Raw genomic sequence first — 19782 nt, forward strand, 5'->3', positions numbered from 1 at the left:
TTATTTGCCGCGTCTTCGTTGGATTCATCCCAGTTGAGCTCTCGTGCAATCGACGGAAGTTCGTCGTCCGCGATCAACGTGTTAACGAACTCTCGTCGCCGACGAAAATCACGTCGTAAACGCGTAAACATTCTCGAGCGGCCCGACCCCCTGTGACTGTAAATATTTGTTGGACGGGTGCATCGCGCCCGCCTAACTCAACGGCAACGATTAAAAGTGATTAAAAATCTGCGACTCGTTTTCACGCGCGCGTCCTTATCTCGCCGAGTGTTATCCGCCGACGACGCGCGCATTTTGCCCCCGGCGCGAGAAAAAGAGGATGCGACAAGCCGGAAATATCGAACGGCGTTCAACACCGAAATATGGTCCTCGTCCGCCGATGTGTCCGCCGCATAGCCGCCGATACACACGAGCGACGCTAAAACTGTTGCGGGTTCATCGGATATGGGCGTATTGTTATGCCGGTTTTTTTTCCTCGTTTGCAGACGATGCGCAGCGGCAGGATTGTGCACGGCGCTTTGTTGCTGCTCGCCGCGGTAACGAGTGCGAATTCGACAAAATGCAACCGGCTCATAGACGGCGTTACCACGCCGCGCTCCAACGCCGAAGGCAGATATAACTTTTTCATGACTCTGTACAACAGGACCGAGCTGGTTTACGCTTACATGCCCAACACACGCTACAGCGGTAAGTACACAGTCGTGCGAGCGAGGCCGGCGCTGTGTGCGTGCCGCGTCGACGCGAGAACTCGATTTTTCCGCCCGCCCGTGTGCGGAAGAATTGAAAATGCGCGTCCGTAGCGCGCGCTGCGATTCTATTATCGCGAATGCACCCGGAGATTGTGCTGTATCTTTGCGCGCCGGGATCTAGGTTACATCTGGATAAATTACAAGCGAGACCTTTCCTTTATCCCTGAGAGTTTGCACTTTCCAGGATTCGCCGATGAGATCTATTAGAGAGCTCGCGTCGGGCTCGTATTTTCAGCATAATTTGACTTCATTGCACATTCGATGGAAACGAATCCCTCAGCGATCGAATAATTGCGATGCCGTTTGCGATTATCGCTGGCGGAAAATGGCCGATTTACCGTGCATTATCGTCTCGGAAATCGAACGGATCATGTTGAATGGTTCAGTGCACTTAGAGCGCATCGCTTTTCCATATCAGGAATATTTTTCACTGCGAGCCGTGATTTTTAACGAGATATGAATTTCTCGGATCACGTTCCCGGATTTGTGTTTGATCCAGACTCCCATGTGAAATTAATCGAAGCGAAATTAATCAAAACAAAAATTAAGAAAGAAGCAATCCAGTCAACAAGAGCCAATGCGAAAGTATCGATGGCGAGTACTTGATTAATCATCGTAATTTAATCACGCAGTAAACATTCGCAGTAGTATTCGCTCAAAGTCAACGGAACGTTTCGGTCGCGTCGTTTCCTGTATTCTCCAGTGGCTCACGTCGCACGGGGACTCTCAATCGGCATTTGCAAAATGAGAGATAAATTAAAACGACCGATCAATTAAAATGACCGAGTTGCGCGCGACTCGTCGCCGGTGACGCGCGGCCGAGGATATATGTCGTTGGCATATCAATTAGCGGCACTCCTACAGTCGCGCAGGCACCTCTGAAATTCGACGCGCGCTGATTTCTCCGCGCCTTCGACGGTAATTGCGGCAATTATAGGGGAGAATCGAGTCGGCGAACGTGGCCGCTTTTCCGCGAATCGCAACGTCTCGGCGGAAACCGCGCTTTGGATTGAAAGGCCGGCCGGAGATTCGGGAAGCACGATTTACGACTCGAAAAGGTCATTTCGCCTCGAAAGTCGGGATAAATGCCGCGCGACCCGGCCAAGCCGCGCGGTGAACTTTGACCGATTAGCTTTGCGCGGCTACAGCTTCCTAATCATCCTTCGTCGTCCCGAAGACTGCGCGTTTCGCACAGAGTAGCGAGTCGCTTGGCCGCTTACATTCTTCGCGCTAAAATTCCGCCCTTACGGTAATATTAATGCAAACCTCGCTGGCTCTTCCGTGTGACGAGCGGAATGTAATTTTGATGTTTCAAGCGCGGTTCCGGATATTTTCATTCATGGGCGAAATTTGCGAAATTTTATATTCTCGTTTCCTATTGGCATTTATTTGATTGGTCTTGCGTATGTGTGTATGTATGTGTATATGTGTATCAAGACCATCGAGATTTCACAACGCGTAAATATATTATAAGCATGTAAATATATTATAAGCACACTTAATTACGGGATAACAATGAAATCACTGGCGCTTATTATTTACTGGTGCGATACCTAAACACAATAGCGCGCGTAGCGTCGGTGCCCTCGGTACATAATGTATCGTTTGTCCTGAGTATATATACATACATAGTCCTTTCGCGCATAAATTCGCGTTTTATTTGCTTACTTCGCCCCCGGCACATTTTTCCAGCTCGACTGCACAGCCATCGTCTCGCAGCTTTTTCGCGTTCTTTATGTCGAGTATCATTAACTCGCGCGGCACGGTATCATTACCTCGATCGATAACCGTAGTCCCAAGTCCTCGACACGACGAGCTTAGATAGCCCCGAGAGCGCCGATACTACTTCCCCTTCCCCTCGACGAAAGACCTCGCGAAATAAAACCGTCCGATCAAAATTTTACGGTAGGAATTTTACGTCGCGTCGGCGGAAATGGCTCGGATTCTCCTGTAAAAATCCGTCGTCGTCGCTCGTGCCGCGGAGACTTTCTTTCAAAAGCTTTTCTCTGATTTGCCGAAATGTGTGCTCAGACGTTTAATGCCGTAGGTTTACAAGATATAAAACAGTATAACGAAGCGACATTGTACGTTTTCGATTAATGAGAGGCTCCGTCGAACGAATCAAAGCGGAAAAAACTGACGAGAGCTGATGTGTGCGGGCATTATATTACATTCAATAATTAACAGGCAGCGTGCAATAGTTAATATGCAATATGCGATACTCGAATGCATCGTACCTAAAAAGTAGTTCCCATAAATAAATAAATGAAGGAAAATACGAATGAAAATTCATTTTGGCATCCCCTTCGCTTGGATTGATTTCGATTTCAACCCGAGGATCTAATCGGTCCTTCGCTTTAATTTGTCACAATTTCCGATTACTCGCTCTCTCGCAGGAGGAGAAGCGAGCGGAACGGCACGAGTGTACTTTTCGGAACGGAGCACTCTCGTACGCGACAAAATCTTAGGTCAGTTTCGCGAGTTTCGTTTAAGAGGAGCTTCGCACAGTGGAGCATTTCGCGAGTGGCCATAAACCGGCTCTGCGCGCCGGTTATAAATTCCGCTGTCTCCTACGGAAACGTCTCTATTTGTCCGGTCTCGGCGATCCGACGCAATAAAGTTCGTTTTCTTCTCTCTCTCTCTCTCTCTCTCTCTCTCTCTCTCTCTCCCCCTCTCCCCCTCTTCTTCCTCTTCTTCTTCTTCCTCGCTCCTTCGTGAACATCTCGCGAAACGCAACTCGTTCGTACGACACCTCCGGCGTCCACTAACGCATGCAAATCTCGCGGATCCATTGAATTAATGCCTTACGTAATGCTGGCGGGACGCCAGGTGTGAGGCAGCGCGTCGACCCGCAGATTTAATGCGAACGGATTCAATGGCCGGTGGTCGGTCCGATAAAATTCTATTAAATCGCGCTTGTAGGAGACACAGAGCACGGCTTCGGTTCGCCGAGGTTAAATTCCACGGAGGGAAAGGCCGCCGGCCGTTGAAGAGCGCGACGAAATTATCGCGTCCGTCGTTTCGTCCTTCGTCGCAACGGGAGGTCGCGAAACAATGTGATGAGAGATAGTAAAGGCGGCTAATCAACATATATATTAACTGTGAATAGACGCAGACCTCAGCCGTGAATGGACTCGCCTTCTTTGTTCCGTAGACGCGAGGGTGTTCCTTCCTCCTCTACGCGACGCGGCCCGAGAGGGCGGGAATTAATAGTCGGGATTACAGTCGATTAAAAGGCCTCCGTGGCTCGATCCTCGCGAAATTAGATCGACGCTAATCGCGCAATTGATCCTACGTTCCGAAATCTGTCAACATTACAATGGCATATTCAGTCCCTTCTGGATTACTGAATCGAGAGTGCGGAATTCCAACCACCTGGATGTCTCAGGTATTACCTGGATAGTCGAGGCATTCAAGTGCTGCCCTGAATACCTGGGTATCCGAGAGTAGCTGGTCATTTCAAGTGCTCGCTGATTATCGATTTTTCTAACGACGCATTGCAAACTCGCGACTGATCCGCTATCCGGGTATCCTGGTAGCACTCGTGTCTACCTGACTGCGAAAATACCAGGTTGTGATAGCCGTGGTCGAGAGTAAAACGCAGCAGGAGATCCTTGCGACTCGCCGACCACTCGTACCGATCGTCGTTCACGAGCAGGGAAAGGCTCCCAAAGTCGAAGCGTATTTGCGAATTAATGGAAGTTACCAATGCAATTGACATGGCCGCAGATCAGCCACGTTAATTGCCTTTAAGCGCGGTCGGCCAAATGTTCATCCTCTTTCTTGGTTGTTCCCCGCCATTTCCCTCAGTGTATACTTATAGCGGTGTTGCCTGCCCAGCGGCGGTTCGTTAATTGGAATTAGTTAACTGCGCGGTCGATGACTAATATCACGGCGCGTCGAGGCGTCGATTCGCGCGCGTTTTCGATTGAGTCAATTTTCCTGCCGTGTTTACGCGCCGTAATTAGCGTGATATCAGAGCTTCAAGAGATCGCAAGCGGGCGAAACGATGATGAACCGGCGGAAGTAGCCGCCGCGACGTATGGTCGGACGCGTCTCCGCGGCCGCATGCTGCCCTCTTTTTCCACTTTTCTCTCCTCATAACGTCGTTCGAGGCCACCCGGCTGGGACTTTACGCTCGTTTCTACGAGCGTCGATTAAACCTTGACCGCGCGGAGTTTAATTAAAATCTCGACTCGGACAAAGACTTGAAACTTCGGAAAATGAAAGGAAGTCGAACTTAAAAATAAAGTAAGACTCTCCGAGATAAGTCCGGGCTCATCGCGGCGAAGATCGCGCGCTAAGTCAGCCCGCGAAAGACTTGCAGTGCATCGCGGTGTACGCCGCGTTCTTATCGCGTGGGTTTCTCTTACCTGCAATATTCTCAGGTATGTCGGTGTACACAATCGTGGACAGAGATGTTGTCTCCGTCGATTTTTACGTTTCGGAATGCATCCGTCTCGTCCCCTCGCGGAAGAATTGTTTCGATGGAAGACGAAAAATAGCGGGCGATCTCTCTGCCTACCATCATGCGAGAACGGTAGAAAAAATTGCGCGCTAATGGAAAGTGCTAAACGCTGAAATCTGAGTCCAAAGTCGCGCGCGTTAATTGTGACGTCCGCTTAATACGAATTTCACTTCTATCTCGAAACGATCTCGATGATTTTAAACAACGGTATAAACGATTTAGCGGGACAGAGCCCGCGTGTGCGGGCGGTTACTGCCACACCGACGGCATCGATTCTATGTCGGCATACGGGCAAATTTGTATAGATTTATTTCCACGGGAAAAATTGCGTTAAGAGAAAAAGGGAGCGTAACGGCTAACAAAAGCGCCACTATTTTTCCTGCTCTCTGCGTCGCGCCGCGACACCGTGAATCATGCAACCGCGAGCTTCATTCGCGAATTTGCCATATCTCGACATTGGCGAACCCTCGTCGACGAGAGAACGGTTTGCGCTGTTGAACTAGTCGCCGAATGCTTCCGAAAACTATCTAACGTCGTCGTTTCATTCCTCGCGATTGTATGAGGAATTTCAACCACGCGGAATTCAGAGAGAGATAGGTAGATAGATAGAGAGAGAAAGAGAGAGAAAGAGAGAGAGAGAGAGAGAGAGAGAGAGAAAGAGAGAGAGAGAGAGAGAGAGAGAGAGAGAGAGAGAGAGAGAGAGAGAGAGAGAGAGAGAGAGAGAGAGACAGAGACGCGACTTTATGCGCATTATGTACTATAAAGCTCATATATACTATAGCTGCTGTGCATTATTATTCGAAATTAATTAATAATTCATCCTCGTCGTTCCATAGCAACGCGGGAGAGGCAGCATTACGCGCGAATAGATGAACTCTATTGTTCTGCTTTACAAGTAATCCGCTTTGTTATGGATGAAAAATCGGATTCTCTTCCCCCCCTCTCTCTCTCTCTCTCTCTCTCTCTTATCCGCTCCTGGCGAAATGAGTCTAGAGCTGCAATCGCGCGTATTCACTACGAAGTTGCAAAATGCAAGCCGCGAGCCCAATCCAAGCTTTCACGCCGACTTCGAGCGTCCGATAAACTTGGATAATTCTAAAATCGTCGCGAAGCCGAGATTAGTTGGCTATCGACTGTCTCTCAAAAGCTTGCATTTGAGATAAGGAGAGAAGGAGGGAGGGAGCGAGAGAGAGAGAGAGAGAAAGAGAGAGAGAGAGAGAGAGAGAGAGAGAGAACGCGAAGCAGGAAGTGTATCCGACGATGAAATCATCGGTTTCGACGCGTTCGTGCGATCGGAAACATGCCCGATGCAGTTTGCGAAATTAATTAATGCCGCCGGCTTCTCTCTCGAGGTCTTCGGACGCGATTACTCGACGATATGGGAATCCGGACGCTCAAAGAAGACGCTCTCGGCGCGAAGGTGCGCGCGTTCACCTTTAAACAGACGGACGTGGATCCCGACGCGAAACGCACGGCGCTACTCCTCGGGCGGTCTCTCGAATGTTGAGGGGCTCGTTGCGTGGGAAACGCGATATCCCGACGAAGGTCTCAGTTAACTGCGTTTTTGCCGTTAATTCTTCTAATTCAGGGTTATGGGAATGATCATGCGGGAGGTGAACGCAGCCGCCGTCGCCGTCGGCGTCGTCGTCGCTCGGTGAGTCATTGTCGCTGACGCAATAATTTGTCGCGTCTGTTTGTGCGTCGATAAATACGACGCTCTTCGATAGAAAACGACTGGAAACAGCGACACGCGGGAGAAAACGATCCGTTCACTTTTCCAGTGATGGGATTCATCACTCGACGGCTTTAAATCGACGCGGAACTAACGGGATGAAATTCTGTATTTTTTATATTTTCCTGCTATGTAGATAACACGAGGGAAGGGGGGGGAGGAGCTGCGATCGCGGAAAATTCGTGCAATCTCTCGTTTCGAATCAAAAGATGCGGGTATTCGCGCTATTTCTCGTCCGCGATTAGTGATGTCGTGGCGCAGAGAATGCCGCGCGGCGGATTGAAACGTTATGCTTTTTCATTCACATTTGTACAATGTATAAAAAATCCCCGTTTTCGAAGCGTTTTTCCACACGGGAGATCCGACATGCAGTACATCTCACGCACGTAAAGAGACGTGACCCGAGAAGACCCGTAAAACACCAGAAGCCATAAATGGCACCAAACAGCTGAGTATTACGTGCTTCGATGCAGAGAGAGTGACCTACGAACCGACAACCTTGCGACTGCAACATTTCGTAATATGCCTAAACGCCTTTTATCTAATTGTTTACGCAATTCCGCGTTCTCCCGATTATTTCATCCCTTCGGCGAAAGGAACCATCCGATCTGATTTCTTTATCTCTAAATATTGATTAACTGCATTTGTATGCGCTGGAGATGTATAAAATAAATTAATATTAATACATCGATGTTAATATCGATTATGTTGACATTAATTTCATGATATAATATAATTAATATAATTACCCGTTACTTAAGTAAGGAGAAAAATTAGTAGAATATAACATACACGTAAATTTATTATTGGCGAGAATTGAATAAGATCTAAGGTGTATTCTTTAAATAAAGTCGCACGCAGAATGTGTAGCGCTCGTTTACACATGCCGAAGAATATTTCGTAATAGGAAAAGGAGTACGCGAATCCCCTTGAACACGCGGCGCCGGATTCACGGTGTGTCGTGTTTAATCCATGCTATAAATAGCGGGTCGGTATCCGGGCTGATATATTTCTATTCCAAGAACACGAATATTCTCCTCCGATATAAATGGAGAATCTATAAGCCGATATTTATACACGTTCACTCTTTCTTTCTCTCTCGTTTTCTCTCTCTCTCTCTCTCTCTCTCTCTCTCTCTCTCTCTCTCTCTCTCTCTCTCTCTCTCTCTCTCTTTCTCTCTCTTTCTGTCCCTCGCTCTTTCTTTTTTTCTCTTCCTCCCTCTCAACACCTCAAATAAGAAACCGAACTTCTCCGCAAGCTTCTTCAGGTTTTTTTTCATTCGTTAGAAGAGCTATTAAAGGATCCGCTGCAACCGACAGTCTAACCTACTTTCGCACGTATTTCGTAAAAATATGAGAGAAAATAGAATTCCAGATTGAGGAGATTTAATGTTTGATATCGTTCGATTAATTTCTATTGCGCAATTTATACACACATCTCTCTCGTAAGAGTTGGTAAATTTTAATATTTGATGTGTCATTGAATATATATCATTGGTTAATTCAATCGGATAAAAATGCAATTCGTTTGCACACATACGTTACATACACACGCGCACGCTTTAAGATTGCCTTCGATTCAGCGAGAACTTTGTTCAAGTTCTCAATTTACACGGGCTTCTCTCAGTCACGCTCGAAGTACTTTGTGTTATACATTTTATACATTTGTTAACTAAAAACGCATAATCCTCATGTGAAACTATCGATCGTACGTGTTGACGGTGCAACATGGCTGCCGGGAATTTCAGCGAGTAAATCCCAGATTAATACCGATCGATTAGCGACCCCCACATTATGCACACATTTTCGGCATTGCGATTAGTTCATCTGCAATTACGTAATTCCAAGCCCCGTACACAACAGTGGAATTTTCCGCGCTTCGGTTATCCGATCAATTATCGAAGCACGAAATGTGGAATTCGCGGTCGCGTGTTTCGGAAGTAAGAGTAATTTTACTTTTGCTGTCATTCCTATGTATTTTGTCTACAAAATCGATTACGAGAAGAGGACGGGAGGTCGGCACACAGTTTTCGGGCGCATTATACATATTATTCCATTTTTCAGAAGTTCTAAATTCTTATCCCGACTTATCATCAAGAATTCAAGCGTTCGCGAAATCGCATTCTCTCTGAAAACCAGGTGGGTCGTACTTGGCCGTCAAAGTTTTCGCTTAAATTTTCCATTCCTGAAGCGGGTCGTGTGAGATTTTGTTCTCGCTCGCGATTAATTACGGAATACGCGCGAACAAAACGGAAGTTCCTCGTGTTCTTTGCCTGCTCTCTTTTCCCGGCCGAATTATTGGGAAAATTTTTATAGACACGTTTGATCGCGCAGAACTTATGACGCGAGCAATTCCCGACAAAATAGCTCATCGCTCCGCTGTCTAATTACGGCGATGTATGGGACGTTGTCGGGAATTCTGTGACGTTATAGCTATGGCGTGAAACAATGTACAGGGTGCTCGCGATATCTCGTCGTTTCTCTCTACGGTTATTACTCGTGTTTCACCGATCAGTGGCTCCGTTCTCATGTCTGGTCATTTTCACGGACGGAGAATAATTCCGTTTCTTTGTGTTATGACATTTCCCCGCGAGCACGTAGACCAAAACAATGAACTTTTCTCTAATAAGAAAGGAAGAGAGGAATGACAGTATCACAGAGAGCAAATGTTCCGCCGTGTTTCATCTTTTAAACAAAGGAATCGCCTTTTCATCACCGTCATAAATCATTTCGAAGCAACGGTGCAGATATGAGATATCTCGCGGCAACGGCGCGACACATCTCGACCACCCAGTAGAAAGTGTTGCAATACGGCCGTACCAAACAGAGATCGCCGATCATTTCAGTAACCCTGCAGATCGACGGTACCGATCAGCTGCATCGGAAGTTCACGAGATTCCTAATATCCGCCGAGGCCGAAAATGCAAACGACACCGCGGACGTCGGGGTGTTTGATCTTCAGGACGACACGATGACCAAATTTGCGGATAATTGCGCGAACGCGGTCGTGGAGACGTCCAAGGTGTTGAAGGAAGAAGTAACCGTTATCTGGACCAGTCCTCCCGAAGGTAGCGGTTGTATACTCCTCAGGTGATGGGATACTCTTGTTAACATTAACCCAGCGCGCGGAAAGAGAGAAAAAGAGAGAGATCACTCTCTGTCGCTCGTTTTAGCTCACTGCTTTTCTCGTTGCGAGATTTTATGAAACGTACTCGTATATAATAATACATACAAAATTATCCGGGGATTCCGGGTATTTTTAAGACACCCTGTATGAGATCTCACGGAGAGAAAGAAACGTCCATCATAGCAACCAGCAAATTTCATTAGCTCAAAAAATATATCTTTTATTTTCGACAAAGGAGAGAAAGAAACGTCCATCGTAGCAGCTAGCAAATTTTATTAGCTCAGCAAATATATCTTTTATTTTTGACAAAGGAGAGAAAAAAACGTCTATCGTAGCAACTAGCAAATTTCATTAGCAAATTCATTAGCTCAGAAAATATATCTTTTATTTTCGACAAAGGAGAGAAAAAAAACGACCATCGTAGCAACTAGCAAATCTCTCATTAGCTCAGAAAATATCTCTTTTATTTTCGATAAAGGAGAGAAAAAAAATGTCCATCGTAGCAATTAGCAAATCTCTCATTAGCTCAGAAAATATATCTTTTATTTTTGATAAAATACTTTCGTTGTGAAAAGAAATTTTGATAGACTTTCCGGAGCCTTCCGGCCAGTCGGTTTTCCTTTTTCGTTTCTGAGCCGTTCCGTTACACAGAGCGACGGTAATGGAAACGCCGGATACATGGTACATGGACGACTTCGACCTGATCCTCAACATGTGTCAAGACTCAAAAGCGGAAGCAGACGATCAGGGCCCGGTGTTGGCGGAGTGCTGCGCCTGCGAAGAGGCAAAGTACGAGGTCACTTTTGAAGGGCTGTGGTCGCGGAACACTCATCCAAAAGTACGTGAGCGTGAGCGTCGGCCGCGAAGTGAGAGAGCGCGTCTATTCATTATTTTCCATCTCGGTGCAGGATTTTCCTAGCAAAAACTGGCTGATCCGATTTTCCGACGTGATCGGTGCGTCGCACACGGGAGATTACAGGTTTTGGCATTACAACGGCATGGCCAGCATCGGGCTGCGACAGGTGGCCGAGCACGGCGCCACGCGAAAATTAGAGGGCGAACTGAAAGATCGGGTGAGAAAGAGAGAAGGAGAAAGAAAGAGACGCGAAATGTCCGCGGCGACTTTTTCGTCTTATCGGCTTTGTTGAATTTACGAAAAGTACACGTATCACATTAGCCCTCGTTGCAGAGCGAGCACATCAGGACTATCATCAAGGCGAGAGGGATCAGTTACCCGAACGTTACCGGCAGGACTTTCGCGGTGTTTCGCGTGGACCGCAGGCACCACTTGATGTCTCTAGTGTCCATGATCGGTAGGACTGATTATGAAAAGAAATATTATAATGGAAATAAAGTGAAACTCTGTCCCCCCTTTCCACTATACATAAACCCTAGATGAACAGAACGAGAAAAGCTCTCGCGAGATCGATCTCGCTGATTTCGTTGTTTGCCAATAAATAAAGACGATGAAAAACACACCGTCATAAAGTCTCGCGTGACCGCAGGAATAAAAATTCGTAGATCCATCGCCGGATTGGATCGTCGGCGTCTCCGGCCTCGAGCTCTGTCTGTCTAACCGCTCCTGGATCGAACATAAGGAGCTCAATTTGTACCCGTACGATGCTGGTACCGACAACGGCATCACATACTTGGTGAGTGTGAGCATCGCATTAATCGATCGTTATATATTAATTAATCATACTCGAGAGGCGTAACTGGGGGAAAAACATGTATTTATAGAGAAACATTGTATTTATAGATACGTGATTTTTGCTCGTAGCGAGTTCTCTCTACATATTTGAAGCGCGATTTCGATATTTTGCTTTTATAAGCTATTAGTTTTTCACCCTGCTCGAGCAATTTGCGCGATAATTGGTAGCATTTGAGTGCCGATTAAAAACAATCGAAAAATTCGAATATCAATGGTAATATTTAATTGAACGTCCGGGTACCCGGATGTTAACATCGCCAGCTAGCTAGGGTTTAGCGCTGTTAATTGCCCTCCTCTCGATTACTAGTCGCCCAATTCGCCGACGGTGCCGCAGGAACTGATCCGACGTATCACGTCTACTTATCCGAACGACTCCAGATCGCCCTTTTACGATCCAACGGGTCTGGACATGAAACCCCTCGCTAAGCTCTATTTGAACAGGCAGAGATTATACGAGAAGACTTGCGACGAGGCCGGCGAGACGCTGGGCGAAACAGGTGCATTGGCATCGAATAAGAAAAATAGCAAGTATCGCTTTGTTTTTTTAGTTTCTCTTAGTTTTTTCCATCGTCGGCTTGCCGGCGCCGATATTCGCGAGGGAGATTTGCGACGACTATCGACTATATCGCGGGTCGAACAACGAAGATGCGAAGAGATGCGAGAACATAACGAGGTATTATTCTCTTTCAACTTTGCAAAAAATTTCAGAGCAGAGCATTGCTTTCCAAACTGTAATTCCCTTGATTGTGTGAAAAATTCATGTTCGGCCGGAATTAAACGCGGCGGCTTCAAAGTGCCTCGGTGGCTTTGAAGCGATTCTCGGACGAGCTTTTTTTCAACGATTAAGCGATTAACGTGTATAAAAGCAACATCCGTCGTTCGAATTTTCGTTCTCGCTTACCGACTCGCTTTAATTATTTCTCGAGTCCTCTGCAAAAAAGAGCTCTTTTAAATGGGACACTCGTAAAAATGCGTCAATTCACGTTTCGTTTAACGACACATTTGTTTCGTCTTATTTGAGCGAGTCTTTGTTTGCACTGCACGATAAGTCATATTTTTGTTTCGTGTCCATCGCGATTAAAAATCATAGGAACTAGACAGGGGGATCTGTGCTTGGCAAAGAATATTGCATTTCCGCCGTTTGCCTGAAATTTCATTTGCCTGATTTCGACCGCGCGACTTTTGCTGGCAAAATTTATAGTTCGCGATTGCGACTGACGCGTAGACGCACGCGTAAATAACTGACGTTTCATGTACATGTACAGAAGTGTGCAGAGTCACCGCCTGGGGCGAATGGGGCCCGTGTTCGGTAACCTGCGGCAAGGGCAACCAGCTGAGACAACGTCATTTCCGCGACGAAGTGGCAGCGACCGCGAACAAGTGCAACACGGAGCTGACGGATCGAAAAACTTGCTTTAACGAGCAAAACCGTTATTGGTAATAAGTATGACGAGGCGTCGCTAATAATTATGACGCGCGACCGCGACTAATGACAATCACGACGGCCATGGTCGGATGCTCTCCGTATTTCGCGCGTGTTGGAAGCGCCCTTTGAAGCTCACTTCCTAGCATTCCTCTCGTTATTTCGCCGCTTATTTCGCTCGCGAGGATTTTCCGACCTACTGTTCGACTGTTACGTCCACCGGAGATCTCCACTTTTGCAGTCGGTTTCTTTTCACTCTCTTTTACCGCGCATCGAAGAGCGCCGTAGAGCGCGCACGACGGAGAGAGCTCGTTTACTTTTGACCGTTGAGATCGCGTTTCCGATTCGCCGTAGCGCCAGTTCCGGTCGTTACGACGGCACGCAGGACAGCGAGATGTGCCAACTGACCAATTGGGGCGCGTGGAGCTCGTGCTCGTCGACCTGCGGCGAGGGCAGCAAGACGCGGTCGAGAAATTTCCAACAGAAGAAGCACCGGAAGCAGTGCAAAGCCGTGCCGAATTTGCAGCAGACGGTCAGCTGCGAGAACGAGCCGTGCGAGGGCGAGGACGCGGAGGAGGTAAGAGAAGATTCGAATCGCGTGAGGAACAGCTACGAGGACGAGGACTATGGCGAGAGGGCGGACTGGACTGGAGAGGTAACCGAGGAATGGCTGCAGGTACGAGGTATCAGGATTAGGTGGTCGGGCGAGAACGAGTTTTCCGACGAGAAGCCGCTTTAACGAGTCCGATACGCGAGCCGCGTTTGCACTGCGCGCGTCCTTGCACGCGGTTGTTAAATTTGAGTAGAATCAAGAAATAAAGGCCAATGAGCAGGATGAAATAAAATGAAATAAAAACAGGTGTAAAGTGCGCGGGAGCGTGCAAGCAACCGCGCCAAATTCGCGCACAAATTTACACACGTGGCGCAACATTTACATGCGTGTTCGCTCTTTGGATAATTTGTCCCCTTTTCTCGTCGCTACAAACTTTTGGTTGCATTCGCTGTTTTCTGCAGACCGTCCCGTGACACTTTGTGATAATCGTGAGCGTGATGTTAATATATATTTATTTTTTCTTTTCTCCTTTTTTCAGCTGTTGGTCACATTGTTCTTGGTCGGGCTCGAAATATCTCTCGCGGAACGTCCTGAAATATATATTCGATTCTCTTGCTTTGTTCGTCTTCTGTTTGTCATTTTTTTTAAATTTTATATTACGGGAATGTTATAGACGCGGACAAAGTGTCGAGTCAGAAGTAATCAGAAAGGCAGAGATAGACTTCTTTCTTCGCTCGCGGTCCGATACGCCGAGATCTCTTAATTTGCAATGTTAAATAACTCTGTAACTATCGATCCATTAAGAGCGAACCACCGCTGGATTCGCGCGCGAATCCCCGGCTTTATCTAATTGATGGAGTCGGATACGTTTCCTAAGCTTCGTTTAATTCAAGGATTGCAGTTAATTTTCTGAGCTTTACTCAGGCATAAGATATGTTCAATTTGGTGGTCGACCAGCTTCGGATTCGTCGAAAAGTTCGCTCGCGCACGACTAACCATTCACGTATGCCACATAATAAATATCGAGCGGATATCATTTGTTCGATATTGTTGTCTCGAAATTATTTTTGTTTCGATATTGTTGTTTCAAAATATACGTCTCGAGTCGGCTTAACAAGGTACAATAAATGAATGGCTTTTTAAAAATTAAAAAAAAGAAAGGATGCGAATGATATCATTAAAAAATAATTCTTTTTCGTTCTTTCTATGAAGTAACAAAAAACTTACACGCGATTTATTCATACGATCTCGCTTGTAACTTGAAGAATAATTTCGAAATCGGAAAATTATGCGAATCTTTTGCACGTTAACAAGAATAAAAAAGTTCAAGAGACGAAAACACTCGCAATTGGCGAAATCACAGTTACGCAGCATTTTTTTTCACCGACGCGCGCCAAGTTCTCCTGAAAGTTTTCCGAAATCAAGTTAAACAAAATTCACTTAATACCTGAAACGATGCAAAACGGAAAGCGAAAAAGTTTACCAGAGAGAAAGAGAGAGAGAGAGAGAGAGAGAGAGAGAGAGAGAGAGAGAGAGAGAGAGAGAGAGAGAGAGAGAGAGAGAGAGAGAGAGAGAGACGCTACTCAAACTCTGCGTTGCCGCTTTGAACTTCCGCTATCGACTAATCTCGAACTTTTATCATTTAAAAACTACCGGACGTAATAATCCACGCAGAAAAGGAAAGGCGGAAATGCCGGCTTTCATCACGTTGTTTCATTCCTCACAAGCCGTCGTTATTGTTATCGTTATCGCAAAGCATGCGGATACGAATGCGCGTACGAAGAAAAAACAAGCCGCGCTCGTCAGATATGCGCACAGATCCGCTCGATATTCATTATTGCTACGAAAATCCAACAGCTTTCGCTAAGTATTCAATCACCAGCCAGCGGCGACAGCTTCGCACGAGTAAGCGATACCTGCACCGTTTCTCGTAGAACCATCCATGGCACCAGCACCTACACGTAAGTCACACACGGATATCTGTCTCGCGAAAATGAAACACGCTCCATTTCCCATTTCGTTTGCTTGCGCGAAGAGAATTTTAATCACATTTCTTCGCTGTTTCGATGTTTCTGGGAGGGTGCGGGCTCATCAAGGTATGCAGCGAACGAGCGAAGCGCTTGGAACTCAAACGCGACGAATTAATTCTATCTCATCCCGAACGTTGCTTCTTTTAACAATCGTGCATACGAGATTTCACATGTGACGTGATGTTGAGTTGCTAGAATTCCATGTACAGGATCGGCTTGCACACAAAACTATCGCGCGTCGCTTTAACAACGTTTTCCACAGCTTAATTCGTCATTTGTAGCGACCGTCCAATTTTTAACATCGCCCATCTTCGCGCGTGTGTGAAGCTGGCATCTCATTTGGTGCAAACTCATAATCTATTGAGCTTCACACACGCCATCTTCGCAAGTAAGCTTCAAGTTGAAATTTCACTCAAGTACACTTCACCTGAAATTAGCTGAGAAGAGTGCAATTCTGTCATTCCTCGCTAATTTGATCATTCTTCGCTCGAATCCGCGTCACTGAAGTGGAAATGAGCTACGAAGGAGAAGAAAGAGCTCAATCAATTCATAAGCCGCGTAATCTTCATCTCTCAAGATACGAATTCAAGACGCCTCGCGGAAGTAAGCTTCTTCTGCATCGTCGAACGCTGCTGCGTTATATCATCGGCTAAATGCGCTTTCGAGTGCTTTCGGATTCGCTTGATTCACGTGACGACAGCTTTACGAACACGTAAACGACCGCTCGTTTCATCAATCCTTCCCCTCTTTTCTTCCTTCCCGTTCTCCAACCCGTTTACGCGCTGATCGAAAAATGAGCAAACCGGCACTACAAAATCAACATTCATTTGCGCGGCGGGTCTTTCTCGAAACGCCGAAATGTCACGAGCATGTAACCGACCGAATCGACGAACCAGTTTAACAACAGCCGCTAATGAGCACGCGGCAATCACTGCACTTGTGTCAGTACTTTACACGCGTAATTATCGTATCGCGATTGTTACAATCATGCGTCATTAAGCTCCTACATGGCGTTGCACGGCGCAGCATAGCGCGACTAGTGAGAATTTCGGACGATCGACGGAAATTCGCACTAACGAATTAAACGAGCGACGCGAACGGGCGAATCTCTCGCATTCTCTCCGCATTCCACTGATATCGCTCTCTAAGAGAAAGAGAGAGAGAGAGAGAGAGAGAGATAGCTTATCTTATGTCGTCTGTTAACGTGCGGTCCTTTCCGGAGCGAAGCCGGAGGAGCGCAAATCTGATGTTTGTTACACAATCTCGAAGCAAGGAGGAATTCGATGGGTTTGCCCAAATTCCTCGCGTAAGCGAGAGAAGCCGATTTTTCTCAGGCTCGTCGCAAATTCCGCAAAATACGAAGAGAAAGAGAGAGAACTTCGCTTTTTCGCGCTTAATCGCCACGTGTTGATCCAACGCGCTGATCGACCCTTGACCTGCGTTGACCGCAGAAGTGTCCCAGTGATCATTACACGAAATGGTCCATGTGGTCGCCGTGCAGCTCCAGCTGCGGACCCGGCGTCAAGTTGAGGTCCAGGTTGTTGAATAAAAACTGGAACACCATGGGAAAGGACGACGACGACAGCCACGAGGAATGCAAAGTGCAGCAGGCGTCGTGCACGGCCGAAATACCGAGCTGTGACTTCACGAAGGACGAAGCGGAAAGTAAGTGAAAATGTCGATCCCGGGCGAGAGACTCGTCGAAAGAAAGACTCGTGTGCGTGCGGGTGAATTTAAATATTTCAGGAAAATTTTCGCGTGGTACATTTTCAGATAAAATCTCCGACATTAAAATAGCTGACCGAGCCGCAAGATTTCTTCCCTCGAGTCGGTACATGCGCTTGTTGGCGAATTAATTAAATTGTAACGTAAAAATGTGAGAAAGATATTTATTTCATCCGTTGTCCGATGAAAGGATTATTTCCTGTTCCTTTTAATTTCTCGCGCACAATCAGTGGCCATTCCGCTGATCCGCCCAGGATAGCTCGCGGCTGGGTTTCTCCGTCGGCGAGAATTCCAACGAAATTTCGCGTCGTGCTCCGGCCGCCCGCTACCGCTCGCTATCGCATTATCTTTCTTGCTGCACAGCGGTTTCGCATTGATTATAGAGATCTGCAGTGAGCCTATGGAGAAGGGCCGTTGCACCTCCAACATATTGCGAGCCTATTTCGACAAACAAGCCGGCCGCTGCCGTTTATTCAGCTACACCGGGTGCGACGGCAATCGGAATAATTTCCCGACCGAGCAGGATTGCAACAATGTTTGCGGTAACTTTCAAAGTAAGTCGATATTATTCAGCGCCGAGTGCGTTATATTCACTTTACAACAACACCGCAACGTATACCGCACAATTAATATTATTAATTACGGAGCCCATGCGAATATGAAGCACAGAACTTTCCTCGGCTCGCCTTGTCTGCATCTTTCTCTCCCTCTCTCTCTTTTTCTCTTTACCTTTATTTACCTATCTACCTTCTCATCGTAAAAATTACAACTTACAATTACAGCTATCGAAAGATTTATCGCATGCAACTGCACGTCTCAGGCCGAATCTCATTATCGATTGCGTGTTCTATAAATTTCTTCGAGTGACGAAATATTCGCATAACTGGATCAAGGGAAATATCCTACTTGAAGAACATTATTAAATAATCAAAAAAGAAAAGATTTTGGAAACTGGTGAAGTCTGAAAAATAAACGTAGATGTAATCATAAATTCGTATCTTCATTGCACAGACCAAGTTTTCGCGATTCTCGATCGAGCTCGATCGGAACAATTGGTATCCTGTTGCGTTCACATTGTTCTCTTAACCTCCTCTCCTCTTCAGCTTACCCCCCTCGCACCCCTGTCACCCCGAACGCTTGTTTCGCCGACGATTTCGCATTGTTAACGGCTTTCGCATCGCGAGCAAGGTGTTCCCCTCTCACTAAATAATCACTCATTATTGTGTTACTTTGCACACGCTTGCTAACCGATTCAGGAGAATTGCGGGCGAACCTGTCTGCGATCATGAAAAACTTTAAGGTGTCCCTTAGCAGCGTCCTCAGCTACCACATCCCCGTGAAGGAGCAGCGCCGCACGAAGGCGAAGAGAGCGCAATACGGTGATGAATCTGCTTTACGCGAAAGTTATTGCCGGATTATGTGCCATTTCACGACGGCTTCGCGAAAACGGTTTACGCGAGCTTAAAGACCGTTAGCGACGAAGCGCGGCGTATAGGCGTGCGCTAATACACGCGGGCGATTTCGCCCCGCTGGAATAATTAAGTCGCGTCTCTTTACAGAGAAGGCAGACTTCAGAAATATCCAAGCGAGCAGCCTGGTAATGGAATCGAGCGAGGACAGTAAAGTGGACTGTCAGATTACTGGTTGGAGCAAATGGACGAGCTGTAACGGCTGCTACGGGTACAAAACTAGTACCAGGGAGATCATGGTAGACCGCATTATAAGTTCCTTCATCTGTCCTTCTTTCTCTCTCTTTCTCTTTCACACATATATTTTCACACTTTCACACACACACATGTACACAAAGCGCGAATTGAATGTAACAATAACGAAGTTGTTGCGTTGAATGACGAGCGATGACATCTCCGCTGCAACTCGCCGCTCGATCGATGAAATTCAATACGCGTTATGTCGAATCGATCACACAATTGATTGATTGATTGGTTGATTGCAAAACGGGGAAATGTGAATGTAAAAATCTCATGAGCAGGTCCCGGCCAAAGATGGAGGTAAGAGCTGTCCGAAGAGAACCGTCCGAAGGAAAAAGTGCAGCAAGGTTCCACCGTGCTGTGAGTATAAATAATGTAACACTTTGTCGTAAAATGGTTCGCCGCTGAGATTACGATAGTAAAGAAATACGATTACGATAATAAAGAGATAAGAAAGAAACTGGACTTGTAATTAAACGAGCGACAATCGAATCTTCGAATTTCGTCAATAAGAGAGCGTCTATCTAATTCTAACGAATATTAAAAAATTTGGCAG

General features: G+C 46.6%; 1 protein-coding gene across 4 annotated transcripts in view; it reads left to right on the top strand.

Moving 5' to 3' along the window:
• Window positions 1-19782, top strand: part of LOC105186692 (spondin-1) — a 29890-nt gene that overhangs the window by 7770 nt on the left and 2338 nt on the right. Inside the window, exons 2-15 of one of the 4 annotated variants that reach the window (XM_025306646.1) lie at window positions 486-687; window positions 9795-10038; window positions 10727-10913; window positions 10984-11148; window positions 11265-11388; window positions 11597-11727; window positions 12094-12310; window positions 13052-13223; window positions 13564-13885; window positions 17244-17457; window positions 17901-18071; window positions 18774-18896; window positions 19077-19225; window positions 19508-19586. In XM_025306646.1, the coding sequence (XP_025162431.1) occupies window positions 489-687; window positions 9795-10038; window positions 10727-10913; window positions 10984-11148; window positions 11265-11388; window positions 11597-11727; window positions 12094-12310; window positions 13052-13223; window positions 13564-13885; window positions 17244-17457; window positions 17901-18071; window positions 18774-18896; window positions 19077-19225; window positions 19508-19586 (2497 nt within the window). In that variant the 5' untranslated portion in view covers window positions 486-488. The remainder of the gene's footprint in view (window positions 1-485; window positions 688-9794; window positions 10039-10726; window positions 10914-10983; window positions 11149-11264; window positions 11389-11596; window positions 11728-12093; window positions 12311-13051; window positions 13224-13563; window positions 13886-17243; window positions 17458-17900; window positions 18072-18773; window positions 18897-19076; window positions 19226-19507; window positions 19587-19782) is intronic. The other 3 variants (XM_025306648.1, XM_025306647.1, XM_011147076.3) reach the window with 3 other exon arrangements.

The sequence above is a fragment of the Harpegnathos saltator genome, unplaced genomic scaffold (assembly GCF_003227715.2).
Source record: "Harpegnathos saltator strain DR-91 unplaced genomic scaffold, Hsal_v8.6 scaffold795, whole genome shotgun sequence".
Classification (NCBI taxonomy): domain Eukaryota; kingdom Metazoa; phylum Arthropoda; class Insecta; order Hymenoptera; family Formicidae; genus Harpegnathos; species Harpegnathos saltator.